General features: G+C 37.1%; 1 protein-coding gene across 2 annotated transcripts in view; it reads right to left on the bottom strand.

Moving 5' to 3' along the window:
- Positions 1-871: 871 nt before the first annotated feature.
- The window catches only part of KDM7A (lysine demethylase 7A), a 63,579-nt gene continuing 52,320 nt past the window's right edge, over positions 872-12,130 (bottom strand). For both annotated transcript variants that reach the window (XM_084507224.1, XM_084507225.1), the window contains exons 18-20: positions 11,092-11,177; positions 9,623-9,899; positions 872-8,802 (exon numbers count right to left, since the gene is read on the bottom strand). In XM_084507224.1, the coding sequence (XP_084363350.1) occupies positions 8,708-8,802; positions 9,623-9,899; positions 11,092-11,177 (458 nt within the window). In that variant the 3' untranslated portion in view covers positions 872-8,707. The remainder of the gene's footprint in view (positions 8,803-9,622; positions 9,900-11,091; positions 11,178-12,130) is intronic.

Raw genomic sequence — 12,130 nt, 5'->3', positions numbered from 1 at the left:
TTTAATGCTTGGTCTCCCTCCTAAGGCTCCGGCAACTCAGCATCACTTGTGCCACTTAATTTTACGGCAGGCACAGCTGTCCACCAGTCTTTGGAATCTGACCAACTCATTTTGCAGTAGCCCACTGCACGGCTCACAGATTTCCAGCACCACCTCCCCCAGTGGACCTGGGTTGAATATGGACATGGGAAACAGAGAGGTTCCTTCAAACCACCTAGTTCCTTCTCACATCACTTACAGCACAGTTTATATGGTAAATGTGCTCACTGAATGTCCTCCTTCCTCACTGGTACAGGTCTGTAGGAACACAGCAGTGAGTTGCCTCTTAAGAAGTGATTTAACCATATAGAAAGGGGCTCTGGTCAGGAACTGTCACAGAATGGAATTTAAAACAATTTCTACAGGCACAGGTCAAGCATGGGACAATCCTTACTGGACCAGACCTGTAACCTAACTATTCCAAGATCCTTTGTAAAAAAGCCAAAACTCTGTTAACTAGAAATTAACAACTTGAAAATGAAGCACACCTTTCAAATTAGTACTAGTAATTGTAATGCTACTACTGTAACTAGTAATGCTACCCGGTTAAACCACATTTCCACAGCACGGATCCTGTTCTAGGAGACCAGGGTAGCAGTTACAGAGTTTTGTTGGCTTTCAGTTCCACCAGAAAAAAAAAAAAAAAAAAAAAAAAAAGCTGACTTACATCTTTATGACTTACCACCAAAGTGTCTGGTTCATGGGCAAATGTTTCTTCACATGTGTATTATCTGCATATGGGTGAGAACTTCACCCACATTTATTGAATGAAGCAAATAAAACATCTCTTATGAGGAAAAACTTTCGAGCAAAGCACCACAAACAAGCAAACTCTTTGTATACTGTTCTTTTAGTTGACTTAATATGCTCCAAGGAATAATTTTTCCAAGACCAAAGCAAATACAGCAGGAACAGCACAGATAAATAGATCTATTAAGCCAAACACAGTTCTTTAGAAGTTTGCAGTACTTATTCTAAAGACTAAATATAATTGGCTTCAAAGAAATCAGACTTAATCTAGACAAAGCAAACTGTCCTATGAACCTGCCGTTAGGTGGAATACTACGAGCTCCGGCAATGAAACTATTCACCATCTTGACCACCAGAGACTTCTGCGATTGAATATTTTAGTCGTTGGCTGCTGTAGAAACAAAGGTATTTAAAACTCCTGGTCATTTCAGAATGAATAATAACATTCTGTTTTTACAGTTTCGGTCTTCATTAACTTTTGGCTCAAGACGGTTGACATTACTTACCAGCAGTAAAAGCATAATTTCATGGGCTCCCAGGAGAAACACTTCTATACAAAGAAAAAAATAAAAGTTCCTATAGAAACAAAGACTTGGCATGATTGACTTCACCATATTCATTCTACTACTCAGGTTTCCATCATCAATCCAAAGTTATAGCTAAACTAAACACACAATAAAAGGTTTGGCTGGCTGTATTATCTAATTGGCCAATGCCCCAAATAGCTTTACAACTTAAGCAGGTGATGGAAAGCCCTCTAGAGAAAGCATTGACCTGCACTAAATGTACACAAAACCAACTTTGTAGGCACTTTACGGGGGAGGAGGGACAACACCACCACGACTCTACCTTAAATTCAGTAGAACACTTGATTTGAAAAAAATAATAAAAAGGAAGGAAAAAAAGCACACTTCAGTCTTCAGATACCAAGAAAAGTATCTTGCCCACTTTTAATTCTTTTGAAATGCAATGCTTTTCTTGTATTTGGTAGCCTTCTGTCCATCTGTCCACTAGGGAAGAACAATCCAGGTTAAGGACCCATCCTCCCCAAACAGGAAACCAAAAAAACAGGCCAGAAACTCTCACTTTTAATAGAAATAGGGCTCCAGACGCTGAAGGCTATCAAATAGCATTTAAAGCAGCATTTTTATGATATTTCATATATTTTCCCCATGTGTTATCCTACATATTATGCACCAAACAGCGGTCATTTGAGAAAAGCTCTGGAGTATAGCTGGCAAGAGCAAAAGGACAAAGAGTAAATGTGCTTATATGGATTTTTATATGGGTATGAAACTTTTGTGTCCCACTGAGACACTTTTTTAGTCTACCACTTTATTTTAACACCAAAACAAGTATGAGCAGTGGGTTCAGTGTGACAAATCCAGATGAGTGTCTGATGGAAATGCCCAGGTTGCAGCATTGCCCTCAACCAATCACAGTGATCACTTAAAAATACTTGGTTGCTCTGATAGAGAAACAGCTCTTTCAGATCTTTGGCAAATCTCTGGCTAACCAAATTGTAAATGAATCTTAACACATTAATTCAAAAAATGTAAAAGGTGTGTCAAAATACAGAAGAAATTAATTGCTGGACATATATTTAATCTTCATCCTCTGTACTTAAATAGTTATTTTTCCCCATGATTTTTTAATCCACACAGATTAAATTTGTTATTGAAACGGCACAGAAGTTTCTATCCTCAAAATTTACAAGACTTAGTTCTGTGGGTTTCTTTTTGTTTTGTTTTGTGTGTGTGGTTTGTTGTTTTTTTTTTAACAAAACTATTTTTCAAACCTTAAACTGAAGCAGGACATGGTTTGAGGACAGTATTCTTGTGTTCTTGCTCTTTGTGAAGCATGTGGTGAAAGAGTCCTGGTCCATGAACAGATCTCCTAGTCATTGCAGTCAACCATAAATTCTCTGCAAACTAAAAGCCAGCCTAAGTAGCACACTTGCACAGCTGCAGAGGATGCTCAAATGTTTTTTGGCATCTGATTCTTCCAAGCCCACTGCTGCGCCATGTATCTAAGGCTCTCATAAAATGACCATCACTGGAATCTAAGCATCTGTCCACACATGACACTGAAATTGCTCAGCAGCACAAAGCACTATTTGCAAGGGACGAAAATGCAATGCAGTGACTGCAACACGGTAATGTTTAAATTACCCCAGGTAGGGTACGCACATGCAAACACTGCTATGCCATATGGAGTCAAAACAGGAAGCACTGACAACTGTAAAACAGAAGATGACATGTGGAGGGAGAAATGAGCAGGGAAGCCATCCGTGAATATGACAAACTACGTGGAAGTGTGCAAGAGAAATCGCTTCTTGCAGAAACAGCACACCACTTGAAGAAAAAAGATATTCAGAAATGAGTCATCAGTAGCTGGAGGCAAACCTGAACAAAAACCAAGAGCAAGAAGAACATGAAAATATCTTCTTTTTTTTTTTTTTTTTGGACACCCTGCTTAGAGTTTACACCTCTATTTTTCCTGATTTGCTAATATAACAGATCACAGAACACTTCCAACTCCCTTTTATATTAAGATTCAGAAAGAATATACACATCTTCACAAATTGCATTTGGCTGCCATATAATAAGCTTGGATTGAAACAACATTTGCACTTTGAAAAATAAAGAGCAGTATGAGAATATTCCTTCTCACATTTCTCCAGAAAATGTCTTCTTAAAAACGCCGTGAGTAAAGAGCACAGACACTGGGCCTAGAAAAGCACATTCTGTACAGTTTTCTGTATTTACACTGAAGTGAATGAGAAGACTGAAGAAATTAAACACTTTAGAGTGCTAAAATCAAAACATAAGCAATACCATTTTTTAATTTCAGTATTTTAAAGTACAGAAAGTGGAAACTATGAATATCAAATACAAATTTAAACAAAGCCACTTGTCCTCCCCTAGAATAATCAATGTGAACTACTTATAGAAACTTACAAATTTAAAGTAAAATCAAAACAAAATAAATACTGTACATACACTTTCCCTGCCTGCAGGCAAAAGAGGATGGGAAATACTGTTATGAATTGAAAAAATGCTCTTAAAGCTGCAGCATCCCATTTCCCAGCCAAATACTTAACACAGTAGTGCGTTTCTGTAAAAAGGAAGACACACATACACCGACCCCTACTGAGCAGACAAGCTAATATTTTCAGGGACATCAGAAGGAAGGACAGAAATTAGACTATCAGAGTAGAAAAAGGAGAGGAAAAGACAAACGGGCCAGCAAAACATTACTACAAAACTAGTAAATATAGCCAAGAACTAGCCCCTCCCTCCCCCCATTTTTTTTTCCCTCAAATTTCATGGTTATTTTTTTAAAAAAAGATTTGCCAAAGCATTGGCAGCAATAGACATTTCCCAGCAGAAGTGACAATACATATCAATATAATCTCTTAAAGTGATCCCTTTCATTCCCTTCCCACAGCATGAAACTCTTATGGCTTAATTTATATTAAAAGTAGAAAAAGTCCTTTTTTCCAAACAGAAATGCAGCCTATGAAGAAGGCGCATCTCCTTATCAGTGCTACTTGTGTTTCCCATCCGCTGCATGACTTATCACTCTCATGCTCCCACAAAGAGGGCTACTAGGGTGTTGGTTGTTTTTTGTTTATTTTTACCGGGGGTTGTTTTTGGAAAAAATGGATGTCGCAGCTTTTAATCGTGTTTAACCACAAATAGTAAGGCCCTGGGTTCCGTTTATATTTCTTCTGAGAAACAGAGTTAGCTCTAGGCTCACTCAGTCCCAGAGGCACAAACAGCTTTTAATGGTCTGGAAGTATTACATGAATGAGACTCTGAAAAGACGCTAGACTTGGTGGTGGGAGTGTGAAGGGATAGGTGGGCACGTGGAGCCTAAATAGGGTACTAGTTATAGGCTTGTAGTGCCAGGTCATTCTAGCTTCAGCTCTGCTTAGTCTCCACAATCGCCAAAAAAAGCAGTTAGCAAACTTCATGCCAGCCCTAACTCCGAAACCCTGAAAAAAGTTTCAACATTTGCAACTTCATGGCCGTGAGGATGAAGGCAGCTGATGCCGTATAGCAAAGCCTAGGGAAAGCTGAAGCTTCTAAAAGGCAATCATGACGCTGTGCTCTCTTATTTTGCTACGAAAAGTAACACAAGCACTTCAACCACCAAAAAAAAGAACAACTTCAAAACCCCCCCCAAAATTCCCCATGTGATCAGAAAGCAATAATTGGAACTCTCAACATCTACCCCTTTCAAAATTGTCTTTAAAATGGATTCATGTAGAGTATTATAGGTTGCATAGGTAATCTACCTCAGAGGTCATTAAAGGCTACCTTGTAGCCAGGGTTTATTAGCAAGTCTAGAGGGAGAAAAGGGAAAGTTGCTGGAAGAGTCATTGATATAGTTTCTAGGTGGTCTTTCCATTTTCATGTTTTGGTTGTTTTGTTTCTGTTTTTTTTTTTTCTTTTTTATTTTTCCTAGTTGTAGGAACGTGAGATCTTAAGAGAATGGGAAAACCCCTACAATATTTCGTTTCCTATTGTATGGTCTATCAACAAAAAAATAAAAGTACATTTTTATATCAAATCCAAGTTCACTGACTTTTCAAAAAAGACCCTCCTTCAAAACGAGTTACCATACCAGGCTTAATTCTCTGAGTTTTCATGTCAGCGCTCCCCACTCCCCTCTCTCTCCCATCCCAAGTGATACAGCAAGAAAAAAAAATAGGGCTTTTTCCCTCCACTACAACACAAGGTTCAGTCCATCTACAAAAAGATTGGTGCAGTAGTGTTTTCACCTAGAACACAGTAAAAATACCCCTACAAACAAGTACACAAAACAAGTGAGGTTACCACATCCTCTTCATAAGCTACCAGGAGACTAGACTTTTTTTTTCTTTTTTCTTTTTCTTTTTTTTTTTTTTAATATTGCTCATAGTGGCAATTTCTTTTAAATTGCTTGTTCTGTGGTGGAACATCAAAGTTAACATCTGCTGGAAGCATGGATATCTGAAGAAAATGGGAATGAACCTCTGCATGTTGACAGCCTGCGAAGAGACTATTACATAAACTCACAACAGCAACAACAGCGGAGAGCCACTTTGGAAAAAAAAAAAAAAAAAAAGGTAGAAAATAGAATAAAGAAAGGATAAAAACAAGAAGAAATAATATATATGGGTCCAGCCATGCCTGTCTTCCAATAGTAAGATACAGATAAATAATATGGATGATCAGAAAAGAAACTCTGTATAAATCTGTCACGTATACAAGAACACTTATTCCGTACTTCAAAATTCCTTACTCCAGATTCTATTCTGGCATACTTCTACTTCCGATTAGCGTTCTCTGAAATCTGCCTGTGAGGAGAGATGGCTCATTCCTCCTCCTATTCTGAATCTGCTTGCTGTCCTAAACTGGAAATTTTTGTTCTTAAAAATCATACAGCCAGCAAGAAGGAAGCAGTTTGGTTCAATATGCTAAAGCTAAAACAGATTTCAAAGCTTGGTGGGCAGTAATCTATTTGCTCAAGCTTAAGCACAGAGTATATTTATATGGTATATAATTTTAACTAGCATTGACACATAGTATATTTCTTTGACTTATTACCTTGATAAGAACATGTGAGAAGATAGCTAAAATATTCTCTTTTGACTATTTCCATCTGGAAAACATAGCACCTGAGAATAGCAAGTACTTATTGTCACTTTCAGCACCAGAGAGTACCTCTTAGCTTATCTTCTGATTTGTAGAAATCTTTTGTTATGTCCATTCCCAATAGCCTAAGCAAGGCTAACAGCTTGCATTAATAAAAAAATAGTAATAAAAAAAAAAAAAAAAAAAAAGGCTGAAAACAGCCTGAATGCAGCCAGTGGTGTTCTTCCAGAGGGTGAGGGTGGAAAAAATAACTACTTTTGTGAGATCATAGCTAGCAAAAAAAAAAAAAAAGTTAAAAAAAAAATCATTCATATGCATACTCACGCACACAGACACACACACACACACACAAAGTCAAGTCAATATAAAGTTAAAGAGGGGCTGCAAAATCTAACAAACAAACAAACAAAATTAAGTTATACTTTTGAAGCTCCAGAGGAAGTTAGGCCATGAAAACTACCCGATTTATTTGCAGTTGCATTATGTTTTGATGTTTCTCAATTTAGAAACAGGATAACATAGTGCTGAAAAGTTTTGACCCTGCAACAATCAAAACCACCTGACATCAGAACTATTGCCATAAATTTTTAAAGGCATTCATAATCTAGTCTATATGAAAATAACTCTGCACAAATATTCTGGAAAGTCCAAGATAATCTGTTTTTAAATTACAACACGAGAAAACTATTTCAGTATAGAATATGGAGGAAGGAAAAACTGGTTATGGAAGTTTAAATCAGCTCAACAAATTGGATAACTATGCCTGAGAATTTTACTCTTAGGAAATCACTCAAAACAAAACAAACAAATAAAGAACAACAAAAAAAATCGTTGTCACTAGAATATTAATGTTTTCTTTTTGGCTGGACCCTGCAAAATGCCCTTTTTCCAGAATCAAGTATTCCCCTTTCTGCCTTCATCCCCAACCCCTAAAAGTTAAATATTTAATTTTTATATTACAGAAAAATACAAATTTAAAAACAAAATTATTTACAATAATTCAGAATCAGCATTTGCCATCAGCTCTGAAGGAAGCTTGACACAAATGATCATTCCGATACCAGTAAGCTACTTAACGCTTATATGCGCACCAGTTAAGACTTTTAATTGGCTATCATGCCCAGCTTTGAAAGCAACACAGATTCTCTTGCCTTCCTGATCTTCACTGAAATGTCTGAAGTACAATAATATTTTAATGCTTCTTTCATGCTACATTAAATAATATGCCAAATCTTAAGACCACAATGTATCTTATGAGTTATTACTGAGTAAGCGTTGTGGAAAAACATGTAACGTGAGCTCCCCGTTCCTCCAAGAAGACGTATCGTTTCCCTCCCTTGTACCAACTTCTGAATAACCTGTACAAATGCAACTTCAGGAAGCCTTTTTGCAGAAGAAAATCATCAGAGATAAATCAAACATCACACCAGGAGGAAAACTATGCACTCCAATTTGGAGGAAAGGGGTGCGGCTTAAAGCAAGTTAGCTACTGGACTGACATAAGAAGAATCTTCTGTCTTTAGGAGAGTCTCTTCTAGTCCATCAAATAAATAAATCTGTATAAAAGAGAGGAGGTCAAAAAATAACCAAGCTGGCAGAGAATATGCACCTTGCAAATCAACAGAAGCCCAGCCAATAGCTTATAAAGAGCAGGAAAAAAAATAAGATTCCATAAGCCTTAATTTAAAAATAATTAATAATGCATCTCATCCCTATTTAAGACTATAACCTGAATATCAAATTTAGGAGTCCAGAATAATAATCACCATTAATGTGGCTCTCCACTGCACCAAACATACATTATCAAAACAATTAAAAACTTTCACATTCTTAAATCTAAATTAATAACCCCGCAAAAAAAGTCTTCCAAATAAATAGTTTTTTAAAATGAATTTAAAAGTTGTCAAAATCTATCAGAAATAAATTATTGATAAACCACCTTCATTATCTTCCCCTCATGAATTAGGTCAGAAACTACCAGCAACAAATGATATTCAAGCCCTGATGAGAGACTAATTCTCACAGTCCACGTCTCTCCGAAGATTTCCCCATTCCCATATGGTTATTGCTGAGCAGGTGTGGCACAGTGAAAATGCAGCATTGGGTTGTGGGTTTTGTTTTTTTTTTGTTTGTTTTTGTTGTTCATCAGGCAGTGTTTTTATACGGTACATGCAAGTCTGCTTCAAGCAGAGGAAAAACAGCAGCTCCAGGCTCTGTCGACCTCAATACTGGTCTGTGTAGGAAAGACAGCAGTAGTAGAAGTAGCAGCTACATTAAACAAAGAAGCGTGCATGGCCATTCCGGTTCAGCTTCAAGATCTTCCCAAGGCGCTGTTTAGCAGTTGCCATTCCTTTCTTTGGACGTTTGCCTGAAAAAATAAATCAAGTACTTCAAGTGGGAATTTCAGAACAAATTTTTATTGTCATAGAACAAAGATCAAGAACTTAGAGGTGAAGCAGGAAAAGATTTCACCTAAAACACAAAAAAATGCTATTCATCTCTCTGTTTTGGAGCAAGCAAACAGGAATCAGAATTCTAAGAACAGCAGGAGTTCCTTTCCCTATACTCCTGCTAGCATTATCATAAATAATGCTATCATACTATTTCCAAATATTGCTAGTCTAAGGAAGGGCAGTGAGTGGGGTAGAGGAGAACTTAAGCTGAGCTCCCTGGATTCTAGTTAAGTTAATTATTCCCTTGAGTAAAATATGCAAAATAAACTAGAAAGTAAAAATTAAACAGAATGGTCATCATTTTCTGGTTTTTGTTTGTTTTTGTTGTTGTTGTTGTTTTTAATGGCACAGTTTTTAAACCTTCACTTAGATAAATAAATATGATTCAGGACAGTGTTTCAGAGTATAGCTGTGGTTCTTTGTTCTGTTCCCTGTAATATAATGAATGCACGACAGATAAACCTGCAGAGATGCAATGCCAACAATGACGGGTTCTATTAGCCAAGCAGTCAGTCAGATCTCTTTTTTCCCCTCCTCCGCACATTCTAAGCCAATATTTAACCATCCAAAGCATTCCCAATTTTCTGTTTTTCCTCAAGGTCTAAGCCTGTCCCCTTTGCAGTTTCTGCATCTAACAGCTATTTTTGATGTTTACAGGGTTCTTTTCTCAGGTGTTTGTTGTCCCCCCACCTCCCACCCTCCTTTCCCTAGCAAAAGGACAGAGATAAACATTACCTTTTGTCGCCTGGTTACTGATAGGGGGTGGATTTGATGCTGGCCTCTTCGTTGGGTGAAGTGGTATAGACAAGGACGTTTCACCATATGGCCTGTCAGGGCTAAGGCTGCCATCACTCAGCCGGCATTCTCCTTGCATTAGGTTGGAGTCTCGTGTATACTTGCCATGCTGAAAACTCAGGCCATTGTTGTGGACTATACTTCGGTTTTCCTGAACTTTATGATTAGCCTCTGATGCACCCTCTTTCTTGATATATTTTTGTGTCTTATTTGTATCCTGGTGTGGAAAGGAGGGGGGGAATGAAATGAAAAAAGTGGAAGTTAATAGCCTTTGGATTCAAATTCACTACAGCTTTTCTAATCCCACTACTATATCTTTAAAAAAGAAGATGCAACAAGATGCAACTCCACCAGAGTCACCAGTGTCCAACCACTTTATGATTCCATCATTTCCTCTAGGCCAGACTCCTCTTAAAAATAAGATATAGAATATAAGTACAGTATAATATCTCTGTGCAAGCTCTTTCATATTCACTTAAGGACAATGCTATAGATTAATTACACATACCAGCATACTCAATTTTTCTACTTTATGATTTTAGTTTGCAGTAATTAAAACAAATGCAATTGCTGTCAATTAAACTGGCCACTACAGCAAACCATGCCATAACCATTGACTACTCAAACAAGTAACTTGTTTGTTTTCAATATCCAGCTGATGGGACAACAAACACTAAATAGGGAATCACCAACTGTAAAGACTGTTAAGTAGTTAGATGTTCTTAAAAAAAAACTAAAAAGCATGCAGTTAAAATACAGTTATTAAACAGCACTGCTATTTTGTAACTTGATTTGTTCTTAATACTTCTAGCATATACAGCTTTAGAAAGAGAGACACTTAAAAAACAAACAAACAAACAAAAAAAAAAAACGATTTTAGAGAATAAGACAAGCAACCTTTCATTTATACATTCCTTGCTGGATTCTACCCGGATGTCAGCAAGCAAAAATATCCTTACCTGCTGGCTTTTGGGTTTTTATCAGTTTGGTAGTATCAATTTCCTAGGCATTTTTCAAATTATTATTAATTTCTTTATTTACTGTTAACGCTATTGACAAGTTCCACTTGCTCTGATGGCTCTAGCTGAGAGTAACAAGTAAACAATATAGTTCTTTCCCAGTTAGACTGCATGCAAATTCAGATTTTGTAATATATTTATTTTTTCAAGATACTGTACTAAGCATCTTTATACTACCCATCATAACAGAAGAAAGTTTGAGAGGAAAAAGAAAAAAAGAAAAAAGACCATGACAGAAATCCAATCCTCAGTTATGAGCACCACAAACATCTATCATCACCTCTGCAGTATGTAAAGACCTATCCCATCATACTTACATTCTGTCCCTACAACTTTGCAACCTCTTTTTCCTATAAAAATATGCTCAAAGCATTTAAAATATTGCTTTACCTGAGGGGTAATCCTCGAGGCTTCATTCAGGTGTCTAGCCCATGCTGAAGTTCCCAATTGTCTTTCTTCTTCCTTCACAGACCTACCTAAAGAGAATTTCAACAAGCTTAAACTTTGAAGCCAGTAATTGGGAGTACAAAATCAATTATACATTTGAATAACTTTAAAATTAAGACAAGAAAGAAAGAAAAATATAATGGCAAACTTTTCCTAGACTTTTCCTGTCAAATCTGTTTGGTTCTACACACTAAATTGGGAAAACAATTTCACGATACAAATAGAACTAATTAAAGATTTATATACCTCTGTAAGACGGTCAGACAAACACAATCATTCAAGTTTGAAAGCAATGACGTTGAGGACATTCTACTTCCTTTGCTACACTACACTGTTCAGTTTTCTACCACGGCTTTGTCTCATAGGTAGCTCATAAAAAGACCAAGACTGTCTTTCCTTTACAGGCAGTGTTTTCTTTCTAAGCACTGATGGGCTACTCACAAACAACATATGGAACAAGATCTAAGCCAACAGGCCTATACTAGAAGTGTCCACATTGATAACATGCTATTCAGTTAGCTTCTAAAATTGAGGGTATTCCAAAACAACAATTCAATTCAAATTTAGAGGTGAATACTATGAAACCAAAAGATTTTGCAAAATATTGCTACACTAAGAGTTACGCAGTTTCATATCCTTCACCAGTGATATATATATATACTACATTAGCTGCATTTTTTTTTCCCATAACAATCTACACAGTTCTACACGTTAGGGGCTAAAACTACATTGACAGCACACCAAAGTCTTGGCTATTGCTGAACAGTGCTTGGACAGGGTCACAGCTTTCTCTTTTTACCACTCCTGCCTTCCTACAGTGAGGACGCTAGGGGTAAGCAATTGACCAGAAGAGGATGAAGCCAGGACAGCTGACGTGAATTGGTCAAAGGGATATTCCCTAGCATATCATGTCATGCTTGGTAATAAAAACTGGGGTAGAGGAGGGAGCAGGAGCAAAGACTGTCTTCACATCTGTTTCTGA

The sequence above is a fragment of the Aythya ferina genome (assembly GCF_964211825.1).
Source record: "Aythya ferina genome assembly, chromosome: 1".
Taxonomy (NCBI): Eukaryota; Metazoa; Chordata; class Aves; order Anseriformes; family Anatidae; genus Aythya; species Aythya ferina.
This window is presented reverse-complemented; position numbering and strand designations above follow the sequence as displayed.